At 41.0% G+C, this 13,052-nt stretch overlaps 1 protein-coding gene across 2 annotated transcripts in view; it reads left to right on the forward strand.

The window, feature by feature from the left end:
• LOC102196088 (laminin subunit alpha-3) overlaps positions 1-13,052 on the forward strand; it is a 59,362-nt gene that overhangs the window by 5,017 nt on the left and 41,293 nt on the right. For both annotated transcript variants that reach the window (XM_005721360.1, XM_005721361.1), the window contains 5 exons: positions 8,080-8,197; positions 9,411-9,529; positions 9,636-9,806; positions 11,395-11,495; positions 12,237-12,352. In XM_005721360.1, the coding sequence (XP_005721417.1) occupies positions 8,080-8,197; positions 9,411-9,529; positions 9,636-9,806; positions 11,395-11,495; positions 12,237-12,352 (625 nt within the window). The remainder of the gene's footprint in view (positions 1-8,079; positions 8,198-9,410; positions 9,530-9,635; positions 9,807-11,394; positions 11,496-12,236; positions 12,353-13,052) is intronic.

The following is a 13,052-nucleotide window of genomic DNA, read 5'->3' on the forward strand; positions in this document are numbered from 1 at the left end:
ATCTAAAAGGCACCTAACTCAAGGGATGAACCAGTGTTGTGTCTACACATAGCAGATAACTTAGCAAAGAGACGGTTTTAAATTATATTGTATTTCCTTTTGTTACTGTATAAATTGTGTGTCACAAAAACACACAATTTATAATCTACTATCTACAGTAGATGGATTGTGGCTGTCAAGAAGCCACAGGGAAACAGGGAGAAAAGGTATGTCAAATTACAGAAGAACTGGACTGTAAAACAATGGCAGGCCTGATGAATCCAAATGTGATTTGAATTTGATTCAAATCATCGTGAGTGTGAGAGGTACAAGAGTGAGCGTAAAACCCAAGCTCTGTCATGTTTTGGATCTGCATTTGGGTGTTGGGATCTTATCAGAACTGATGGAAATATTTTGAACCACCATGCAATGCCATCTGGAAAACATCTGATTGATAACAATTTAATTTTTTAGCATGAAAACTGATCCCAAACATACATTAAAAGCAAAGTGGTTTGTTAGTTGTTTTATATGTATAAAACTGGTTAACTTGAGCAGTAGGCTAATAAGATTTTGGTTATAGTTTTTGTTAAAAACAATTACAAAAAAAGTCCTGGTGTTTAGGACTGACGGACGGTCAACTTAGGCAAAAAAAACCAACCAGTTTTTATGTTTTAACAGCTCCATTGTTGATAATATGTTCTGTGGCCTTTTGCTCCCCTGACCCACAAAAACAGCATCCTCTCCAAGTTCCTCAACTTAACAAAGCAAACACTTCCACAGAGTGGAGCAAGGCTGCGTCTCCATTCATGTAGCAAGTTGGTCTGGAGAGGAAGAGCGAAAATGGGAATGGCTCGCAGGCAAGTCGAGATGAATTTGCATATTTAGAAAGTAATATGACATTTTTTAAAATAAATTAAGTGACTTTTAGAGTTTAACCATTGCCAGGATTGGGACATTGAAATTCCGGGGATTTATTGTCTTATTACTGGATGAGATTACCGATACACCCGTGTTTTTTGGTCCTGACCTCTTACTGCCATTGCACACTTTAAAAAACTCTTTCGATTTTTCACCTTTGTTTTTCAAAAACTCTGGCATGCGTATTTATGACATTATTTATTTTAAGTGACTGTGATGTTTTATCGCTGTATTGGCCTTGGGTGATGTCTGTGCTGTTTAACTGCTGTTCTGATTTATGTAGTGCTGTAATCAGGTCACCATATAGTTTGCCTGGGTTGATGATTAAAACTGTCTTACAAACTAATCTGAGTCTAACAGACAAAACCAAGACGGAATATTTGGAAACACAATGCGTTTTACCTTTTACCAGTTCTCAGGCAAACATTTGCTAAAACCTCGCACCGCTTTCGTTAACAGCCATAGAGGTCAAATGCTTCTTGTAGCAGGATTGCTTTCTAAATTGCCTGCAGCTAAGCAATCTACACTGCACAGGCCCCCTGCCGCAGACAGGCCAAGGCAAACAGGCAAGCTGCTCCCTGTTTTTGTGACTTCTTGGCTTTTTGACCTATGACCCATGACAAATCCTACCTTCAATCAGGAAACGACCACAGTGATCTTCAGTTACTCCCCCTAAACACCTTAATATGATGTTTGGTGTCACTGGCTTATTTACTTACTTGTTTAGGAATTTGCTTAGAGTGAATAACTTGGACTATACAGAGGCATGTGCAGGTTGCACAGATACACATTTTGTGTTGTGCATTTTTATTTTAGCACATTTTGTCAGAAACATACTTATTATGAATTGATGACGGCAAAAAGTAGCTTCTCTTCCTAGAACCTTTTTCCTTGTGAACCTATTTACAGGGCACAGTAAGTAAGCCATTGTTCCTCTAAATATTTATGCCATGTATCAGGCTACCAGTCACTCCTTTTTTCTGGGGAATGTATTTTAGGAGCCCTGACCACATGTGCTTATCTGCCTGAGTGAACCCAGAGTAGACCATGTGAGGCAAACATTATAGGCCTTACAGCAGTCTGTCTGATGAGAGTGAGCTGCTTCTCATTGGTAGAAGTCAGGCAGTGACTGAGTGAATATTGGATCCTAGTAGTTTAAACGACGTTCTGATTAATTACGTGTTTTGTTTTGTTTCATTCTTTTTTAGCTTTGAGGCATTTCTTAAGTCGTCTGGTGTTTATCATGTTCGTGCTTTTGCTGCTTTAAATAGCCTCTGATTGCAGAATGTCTTGTTATTTGTGATTTGAAGGTTATTCATTTAGAAGGCTTTGGTAGTGTGCACACTGAGACCTTTCACTTTTTAGAAGATGTGAACAAGTTCAAGATCTATGATTTAGCTTTGTAACAAAGTGGCAAGAGAGTGACTCAGGTTAATGCAATGTTTTTGGCTCTGTCTATAATTCAGCAATCGTCAAGAGAAAAAGCTTCCAAGAACTCAATTTTGGAGACATTCCCCTGGAACCTAATCCTCTTTCTCGGGGGTTCACCTCCCACAAAAGTTGGTTTGAATGTTTTATTTGCAGCCGTCGCCCCCTTTTGTGTTAGAATTCTTCTAGGCGGTATTGTGTGACATCCTTTCTATGCTCTCAGACTCTCACAAAAGTTTGGCCCTTTTAAGCCTTGCTGAAAGTGACCTGGCCTTCTCTTTTCACAAGATAAATGGCTAGAAATAGAGAGGTGGTGTAATTTGGTGGTGAGAAAAGAGAAAACACACATAGCGTAGAAGTTATATCTGAAAACATTTAATTTTCCTGGCTTGTTGAGCACTCTTGATGCTGTTTAATCTAATAGACATTAATGTACAACCATGCATGATGCTTGCTTGTATGCATGGGTAACCTTCTGGGTCCAGATTCAGTTTGCATGGCTGCACTGCGTCTCTTGAAACCATGTTAGAAGCGGATTTGTACTTTGTATAGGCTGTAATCCTAATTGAAGCTGTGATTTGCCGATGTAATCCTGAACAGTCAAAGAAGTGAGTAAATTGCTGTAGAAGAACTGCCTATCTATGCTTTGTAATAAATATTTCTTCATACTGTATAGTTGGCTCACCCCTGAGACAACATTGGCTGTTACATATCCCTTTTGCTTCGGTGACGATGGAGGTGATGTAAGTGCCTGTCTTTAGCTGGGCTGCCCAAGGCGCCAGGCCAACCCAGCAGATATTTACAACTACACTAACAGTCACACTGTGCTAGTTAGCATTAGCAGAGTGCATCACGGGTGACTGTTGGACAGCAGCTCCTCTTAAATCTGGAGCTGTGATGTGGAAAAGCTTGTGGGGGTTAACGTGGGATCTGTTCACCTTTTCAAGGGCCACGCCACCAGTTTGTACATAGTAATGTTATTCAGTGGTCACAGGTTTACTGACGCAGGCATTGATGCAATGGGAAGTTTCCTAGACCCATTTGACAGGGCTGTTTCATGAATAGCTCACCCATATATACACCCATGTATACTGCAGCACAATGCAGCAACATAGCTGCAGAATCTTACACATCACTACTAAAGCACTGTGTTCCATAAATATTTTTTTTGTTTTTTTTGCTTAGATTCCAATTTTTTAATCAGATTCTATCACTTGGTTATTAGATCGCTGATTTCTTCACATTACAGCCAGTTTTGAATTTGCATTGCTTTTAAAACATCCTCCAATGAATAACTACTGTCACACTGGACCCCCTTTTGCCTTCCGAGCTGCCTTAATTGTTTGTGGCACTGAGTCAACAAGGTGCTGGAAACGTTCCTCAGAGATTTTGATCCATATTAAAATCGCACAGTTACATCCATGATGTGACTCTCCTGTTCCACCACATCCCAGAAGTGTTCTTTTGAATTTAGATCTGGTGGCTATGGAAGCCATTTGAGTACAGTAAACTCATGCTCAAGGAACCCGATTTAGATTATTTGAGCTTTGTGACACGGTGTGTTATCCTGCTGGAGGCAACAATCAAAAGATGGGTACACTGTGGATACAAAAGGATATACATGGTCAGTAATTAGATCGGCTGTCTTTAAATGAAGCTCAAGTGGTTATTTTCTTGGCAAAGTGTGCCTAGAAAATAACACGCCCACCATTACACCACCATCACCAGCCTGCATCTTTAATACCATTCAGGATGGATCCATACTTTCATGTTGTTTCTGACCCTGCCAGCAGAAATTTGAGTTCATTAGACCAGACAACTTTTTTCCAATCTTCTTTTGTCCAACTTTGTTACTCTTGTGTGAATTGTAGACACGGTTTCCTGTGGCACTTGTTGTGGTAGTGTTGTCACCCAACACTTCAATGTTCAACTAGTTTCAGAGATGCTCTTCTGCACATCTTGGTTGTAACAAGTGGTTATACAAGTTACCGTTGCCTTCCTATAAGCTCAAAGCAGTCTGGCAATTCTCCTTGAATATCTAACATCGACAAGGAATTTTCAACTAAGCGTACATGGCTAAATGCACTGAGTTGCTCCCATGTGATTGGCTACTTATGTATTTACGTGAAGAAGCAGTTGAACAGATTTACCTAATAAAGTGGCGACTGAGTGCATAATGTTCAAAGCAGAAGTAGAAATGTACGGCATTATTACCAGAAATACTTCTCGTGCAATTTTTAGCCAACTGCTCGTCGTCACCATATAACTTCTGTCATGGAGACAGAGAAAAACATACCAGACTACCCCCTTCTCCTTCCACAGCCCACCTGTTGCACACAGACAAACAGTTGTACACTGCATTATTACAGACTGGAGTGCAACTGCTCCATCCCCACTGCGCTACGTGTCCTGTCTGGCACGGGTGATCCACTGTAACAGAAGGTGATGCCTCCCCTCCTTTAAATTGCATTCTTCTGATTTTATATCAGATTTTCAGGCGCTCACTGTCAGGATTGTGCTCTCAATCTAGATTTATTTTTTTTTGGTTGTACCCTTTGGTTGGACTTTGGGATTATGATGTTCAATATTGCTTGCAGTATTGCTAGCTTATGTCTCATTTCCTACCTGTTTAACATTAAAATAAAATAAAAGACATGGAAATGTTTGACACAACATTTTGATGATTGAGGAAGCTGTGAGAAAACCCTAACCAGTTCATTTTACAGTACACTTCATTTGATCTACACAAAAAGATTATAATTGAAGAGATCCACGTGGCAGGCATGCCTAAAAGGAGTATAACAACCCAAGGGTCATGCAATCAGCTCTTTTCTTTTGAGATCTTGTAGCTCCACAGCTCTAATACCTGAAGGGGCAAGCATGTGTGAAGTTAGAGGGTAGAACCTCTGTGTAGAGGCAACAGTGGGGTTGCAGATCACACTGAATGGTGCAAGTATATCACTTCTGAGCTGTCGCACATACAAAATGGGTTATTCATGTGGACAGTTTTGAGCCTGACATGTTAAGGGTTGATGGGTTTAGGAATGATTAGTGTGTGTGCATGTGTGTGTGTGTGTGTGTGTGTCAGAATTAATTTACACATTTCTACAGGCCCAAAAAGGAAAGGAAAATATGTTGTTATGCTGTTAAAAAGGTGTTTGGTCACGAGGGATGTGAATGGCTTTGTTGTTCTGTTGCGTTAATTAGGAGGTTGGAGGAGATCAGGATGCTTTACACCTTATATATATGACATCAGGTCTAGGTCAAGAATTTAAGAAGGGTGGTAAAAAGCAAAGAGGGTAGTTGTCAAACCTGTCAAAGCTAAAACTCTGACCTTTTTGACACCCACCCACACAGCCCTGTGTTGTGGGTGTTGAGAAGTCAGACCTCACGGCAGTACGAAGCCGCAGATGCTGGGAGGGGGAGAGGATGGTACTTCTCAACTGCCATTCCAAGTGTTTTTTTTACCTCAAGCTTGTCAGTGTGTTTCATGTCTTTCGTGCCACTACTCATGCACTTAACATGCTGTTACAGTATTTCATGGTTCCTTCAAACAATATGTAGGTACTGGACATATTTCAAGAGCATGTGTTTAGACTGGCAGGACACAGTTGGAAAGACAGGCCTGAAATTAAAAGCCATGCCAGGACAGGCATGGCTTTGCTTAAGCAGTTTCCAAGATCACACTGTCTGTTTCTAGCTGTGTTTGTTTCCGGAGGATTCATCTTGCCAACACTCAGTGTTTGGCATCAAGTCAATAATAAGTCCCTGAATCTTTGTGTCATCATCGCATTACTTGTAACTAAACTTTGAGATTTCATAGCGACTTGCAGACTACAGCTCAGTTTGTATCCCAAAAAGCTAGTTTTGTTGCACTACCCATCTTGAACCCAAATCTCTGTTGAAACACAGCTGGTGTCTGATTGTTTCAGCACTCTAATTTGGACTTTGGCTTCTTTTTTTAAAATTTTTTGTGACACTGGAGGATCTTGTTGCCATCTTTATCATCACAAGTGGTGGAGGAGATTTTCACTGCTGAACGTTGATGTCAGCAGCAGGTTCCTGTAAGCAGGGACACACTCTGCTTTGGGGGCATTAGGGGGGAAGGGGAATGTGGCGCTATGTTTGGAATCTGAGATGGGTCTGCGTGCCAGCCAGCAAGTCTCTCGCCACTGCACCGACCCTTTTTCTTTCCTTTTTTTTTTTTTTTACACTCGTGCCATCTCACCCTCCTGACATCTCTTAACGTCACTGCAGCCCATGTGAACCAAACTTCCTGCAGGTCCTCATCAGAACCAGCATACTGATTACAGCCAACTCCTGCTTCCATTTTTAGATTGCAGCCCGTGCAGCCGTGCATCTTTTTTTTGTTAGTTGCGCATCCTGTTGCATGCGGGTGGAAGTGTTCTCTGATTAATTTTAGGACACACCCTATTCAAAGCTGTGGTTGCAAGTTGTTTTATTTACTTTCCGCTTGGACCCTGATTAAAGACGTTTCCTGATTTGCAAACTGTTTTGTTGTTTATTGGTGATTGTCTGCAATCTTCAGGCAGAAAAAAAGGCGGACGTTTCCGTAACTGACCTCTGAACTCTCTCAAAATCCATCAACCTAACGGCTTCTTGAACTTGAGGTTTTTTCTTGTGAGTATAATTGTGGGTCCTTTTCGACACAGTAAGTCCACAGCAGATGCATTGCCAGACTTTGCTCTGCTTTGATATGTTTGTATTAGAGCTCCTCGTCTCATGCAAGTGAGTAACTGGAATATTTCAAATGCTTCCTTGGGCTTTCATCAATGTGCTGTGGGATGCTGGACGAGTGTGGGCCTGCCTTCATCCGCCTTGAAGACAGACAGTCTGTAGAAATGTCTGTTATTGAAGTAGTGCACCGCATTATGTAGATGCAGTTACATTCATGAGCTTAGCAATGAGTGCAGGTACTGCAGGCTATATGTTTTTGAACCATGCAATGTTTCCGCGTGCCAGCTTTTAGATAAACTCTTTCTAAACCGTGCTAAACAAGACATGGACGGGTGTGGTAGTCGGGTGTAGACGAGGCCTTTTTGTTGACACTGCAGGTGTCACGTGCAGGATGGTGTCAAATGTTTGCGATCCAAGCTATGTCAAGTCCATGCCAAGTCATAACAAAGAGACCTTTGACTGCACAAATTACATTTCTTTTGTACAATGTTCAATCAAGCTGAAGTCACCCGCTTTTAGGGCTTGATAACGATGTTGACGAACTGTAAAGGAAATGTACTGCGGTGAATATCACGGGCCTGACAGAAAGCTCAGTGTTGGCAGAAACCGTCACTGACATCATTCTCTGGCCTCGTGTGGACTGAGTATTCTGATGGGAGGTGAAGATAGAAAGTTCGGGGAAGCATACAGGGATCATGTGGGCTGCACCTGCACCAGTTTATACACTCTAACAAATGTTGGCCACACAGATACCGCTAAAGCTGAGACTCAAGAATAAAAGGGCTCAAAACAGGAAGTTCTTCCTCGTTCAAAGCCATTAATTCTGTGGTGATCATTTACAGAGATAATACAGCCAAGCTGTTGTTGTATCCATACATTCACAAGAGAGGAAATGATATCTTCAGAGCTCCAGGTCAAGCAGGGAACTTTGACAGAGCAAGTACAGGAAACTGTATTTTGCCAGAATTCATTCTGAACACTGGGTGCTTTTTTATTTATCCTCCTCTTTGCTCTCTCTCTCTTTTTATTTTTTTTATTTTTTTTATTTTTTAGCTCTTCCATGTCGCATATGTCCTCATTAAGTTTGCGAATTCACCACGTCCTGACCTGTGGGTGCTGGAGAGGTCTGTCGACAATGGGAAAACCTTCACCCCCTGGCAGTATTTTGCACGTAAGTTCATATGTTAATGCATTAAAAACCTTCTCCTGCGAGCTGGTGCACTTTTTGTGCTGTGAATCAAATATTGAATCCTCTTGAATGTGGTCCCAACTTGAATCAATTACTCAACTGAGTTTCAAATCAAGGAAACGTGCAGGTCTGCAGAATGCCTTTTAAAATAAATAAGTGCCGTTTTCTATTGTTGTCTATAATGATGTAATTAGTGATGACAGATTCTTTTAGACTCTGTTCTCATAAAGGTTTTCTCTGTGGATTAAATAAAAAAAAAAATCAATTTCAGTCATAAATACACAGATAGGGCAGAGTTTCATGTCTCTGCACTACACAGCTTTGGGCCTTTTTATGGAAAGGATTTAAAATTCAGCCTACCAAAAGCTATCACAGCAATCCAGGGTATTATACATTTCTAGAACTGGCAGAGGCAAAAAGAGTGTGGTCATCATTAACGCTATTAGTTATACACGTGTCTTTCCTGCCATGACAAGTCAAAGTGTTTCTGTAAAGAAAAAGGCCTGCGGACAGAGTTAAAACTTTGTACTGCAGTATGTTTAATCAGAGACAGATTTAGACAGGGAGTGGGTGTGAACGAAAACCTTTGATTAAATTTGACTTGTTGAAAACATGCGAGAATGTCAGCTTAATGACTGATTTTGGTGTATTAAAAGTGGCAGGTGGTGACACGCTGCAAATCTGACACTGAACTGCCACCATTTTACATACTTAATGCATATTTTGTATGTGCTGATTGGATATCTGAGGGAGGGTGGGATGCGTGCACAGAGCCTGCCAGGAGACACAGCTGTGACTCATCTGTTTTACAGTCTCAAGGTTTCCCTTCAAGTTTGTGTTCTTTCAGGAGCTATCATGAGTTAGAGACTATTAGCTTAACCTTGAGCTTTACCTTTAAAAAATTATTTCCAGCTGCATAAACACTGCAATTGCATATTATATCATTCCTTCCGGTGTATATATAGAGAGAGATTTGAGATTATTTAAAATCCCAGTTTTTCCATTTAAAATTATACTTCTTTGGTCTTTTCCTTTTGCATCATGCAAAAGGAACATGATCCTTTTGTTCATGTGAAGATGCCAATGTAATTTCTTTACATTGACAAGAGAACTAATTAATTAAATAAATGATTTATTATAAAAATATAAAGAATAATGGGTGTCTTCTTCTCCTTCTTCTTCTTTTTTTTGGCAGATTCAGCACGTGAGTGTATTGAGAGGTTTGGAAAGCAGCCCAATGCCCGTTTATTAAATGATGACGACCAGCTCTGCATCACAGAATACTCGCGGATCATCCCTTTGGAGAATGGAGAGGTAAAATAAAAATGTATTTCTTTCTCCTTTTTTCTTTTTGAAGTAAACCAAATAGCTTGATATTGTAATAAGCATTGTAAATGGATTGTAAATTTGTATTGTTTAGGTTGTGGTATCCCTTGTCAACGGCCGTCCGGGGGCCAAAAACTTTACCTACTCACCTGCGCTGCAAGACTTTACAAAGGCTACCAATATCCGCTTGCACTTCCTCCGCACCAACACCCTGCTCGGCCACCTCATCTCCAAGGCCCAGAGAGACCCCACCGTTACACGCAGGGTGAGACACACTGAACAACCTCGCACTATGGTGTCATGCTGGCAGGCTCTTGTTTCCCATTTGGCCTTTGCAGCACCCACCTGCTAGCTTGTTTTTTGCTGAAACAAGCGCACAGGCCTGCCCACATGTTCACCTGTGTTGAGACCCACTGCCAGGTCTGTCTGTTATCTATCATATGAGTCATCTTGGTAATTTCCTTGATACAGAGTAGTGTACAGGACTGTGCAAAACATCTGAGCTACTCCTCATTTTTTTTAATATTTTGCTTCCAGTAGCCAATATTTCTCCAGGCTTTCTGAAGATCTGTCATAGTGTTTCTTTGAAACTGGCTGGTCTTTCACTTATTTTCAGTCAAGTCCTTATATTTGACCATTTTTTATAAACAATTCAAGCATAAAAAGGCACCTAAGTTGCAAATAATTATTTGTTTCCATTTCATCAGTTGAATCCATGTCAAAAATAACACACTCAGACAGGAAGAAAAAAAATCATTTTATCAGCAACAAGCTAAAGCCCAAAGCGCTATTAGCCGAAAACTTTGTATATCTCAGCATGGTGTGCAGTGTGTCCTGAAAAAAACGTTGAGGAAACTTGTGGAGGACAAAAGCGGCAGACCTAACGATGAAAGTTATCTGAAAGTTGTGTCCTTAAGAAGGAAAAATATCCTGACCTAGGACCGGAGAGATAGATCTGACCTTTGAGTTGATCCAGCTATTGTTCACTGAAGCCTCATCAGAAATGGTCTTAGTGCAAAGGTGGCTGCCAAGAAGCCAGAAGTACAACAGTGTCTACAGCCATCTGTAAAACATTGAGACGACTCTGTCATGGTTTAGTCCTGCATTTCAGCCGGTGGGTAAGGGATGTCATGTCAAAACTTGTAGAATTATGAACTTTAAAAAATAATATCACATTTTGATTCATCATGCAGTACCATCTGGAAAGCATCTGATTGGCAGCAGGTGCCAATGATCAATGATCCTAGACACACTGCCAATGCAGTAAAAGCATACCTGGAAAGGAAAACGTGCAATGGAACGCCATCAGTTATGGTTTGGCCTTTCCAGGAGCCTGAACCTCAACATTACTGAAGCAATGTGAGATCATTTAGACAGAGAATGAAACAAAAGGCAGCCAAAACCCAAAGAAATGATAAGAAAGCTTCAGGCTGTGCTGAAGAATAAATATGGTGCTACCAAATACTTACTGTCAAGCCTGTTAGAACTAAACAAACCATTTTTTTTTTGGTTTATGTTTTGGCAAAATATAAAGACATGATGGTTTTGCACAGCACTGTATCTTTGTGATTTACTATTGTGTCTAAAACATCTGTTTAGTTTTCCTTATTCGAACCTTTGGGAATCAGTGATGTTGGCTGCCTTATCTCGTGTTATCTCACGCACTGATTCACCCCATAAAACTAGCATTATCTCATGGGTCATGGTTTAAGTTTGCACTTGTCAGCATGTGTGACTCACTTCTGCTGCCAAGCAGAGCCAGGCATTTGTTCTGGTGTGACTGGTGTCGCTAAGTTGCTGATAACATGGTTGGAAATTATGCTGCTGATAACATATTCTTTATTTGCTGACAGTATTACTACAGCATCAAAGACATCAGCATTGGCGGACGCTGTGTTTGTCACGGGCACGCACAGATGTGTGGTGGAGGCCGTAACCCTGACAACCCAAATAGGTTAGTAATACATACTTCACCTTCAGCTCTAAAAGATACTTGCCTTTATTCAGTGAGCTTTTTGTAGAATTGGGGCTCTTGTGTAAAACTATTACAGTAAAGTGGATTTAATTCTGAAAGAAAAGAGGCAAAGATTACAAATGCTGCCTCTAGTGTATGAGGTATAGTATAGATAAGATCAAGAGTGATCACTTGTTTCTGAAAAGCACAATTATGTTGTTTGTGCAGTGACTTCACCATTATAAAAAGCAGTAGATTGTTTTAGTTCCCCTGATTACTGGCTGTGATAAGATTTGGGATAAAGCGCTGCTTTGAACCATTGTAAGCATTAGTACTCTGAAATAAAAAAGTCCAAGAAAAAAGAAGAGGATAGGATTCGTGGATGCTTCACTAAGTTGGTTGTCTCATCGCTCTCATCGCTGTAATTTCCAGGTGCTGTAAGCGGCTGTTTTCACCTACACAAAGCTTGAACATCAAACGGAAGACAGGAAGAATTAACGCTGAATAGCAGCTGCGCAGATACCAAAACAAGGCTTAAAGCGAAGCAAATTTGAATGTCTATTTGTCTGACTGTCTGAAATAAGATTTCAGAATGAATGTTAGTGCTCCGCTGTGCGTCCTTGAGTTTGTAGATACCCGACTGTGTGTGCCAGTAAATATCAATGTACAGTTGGGACTTTTTCTCTGAAAACCCATCTTGGCACTACTACTGAATACAGGCGTCTCGTCTCCTTTCTTTAGTCGCCAGTGCGAGTGCCAGCACAACACCTGTGGCGAGTCATGTGACCGCTGCTGCCCAGGATTTAACCAGAAGCCATGGCGCGCTGCAACTGTTGACAACCCAAATGAGTGTCAGCGTAAGTATACATGTACAGTACTTCATTTAGTGTGTAACCAAAACCGCACTCTGCTACTCCCCATGCTGTTGGCTCCTTGAATTACTACCCCCAGAGAGGACTGAAGTGTCCTCTTGCCTCTGATATTTAAGCCCTATTGTGGATGCCCTGATATGGTATTGTGGTGAGCCTCAGTGAAGAGCTGGGAGGACATTCCTGATATGGTATGTGTGATGAACAGCACGGTGCACAACTTGCTTCAGGATAACTGGGTTTTGTCTGTTTAGGTAGCTGGTCAATGAGCTTAGTCAACCCTGCGCCGACCTAGATAGTGAGAGCTTATCAGCGAGCCATTCAGTCCATCAGCAGAGCCTTTGCCAACTGGAATCTAATTGCTTTGCACTGTTGACAAGTTTGGCCTTCATGAAACATAACCTTGAATCAGCCAGAGAAGTAAAGCAAGGAAGGAAACTTGTAATCCAGTCAGTGCACTCATGCAGTGCAAATGCACCCAACCCATTCATAATCATTAATAAGACAGGGTGGATTACAGGAAGAGGATATGCCATCTTGTTTAGTTTGGATTTTATAGTTTCTCTTGATGCTTAACAACCTTGACTTAATATTCCTTTTAAGAGAATGAGTAGCTTAAGGTACTTACAGGGGGAAAGGGGGAGTCAGAGGTAATTTACTGACAGTATAGAATAATACTTGTCTCTGT

The sequence above is a fragment of the Pundamilia nyererei genome, unplaced genomic scaffold (assembly GCF_000239375.1).
Source record: "Pundamilia nyererei isolate P.nyererei 1_Seehausen unplaced genomic scaffold, PunNye1.0 scaffold00004, whole genome shotgun sequence".
Taxonomy (NCBI): Eukaryota; Metazoa; Chordata; class Actinopteri; order Cichliformes; family Cichlidae; genus Pundamilia; species Pundamilia nyererei.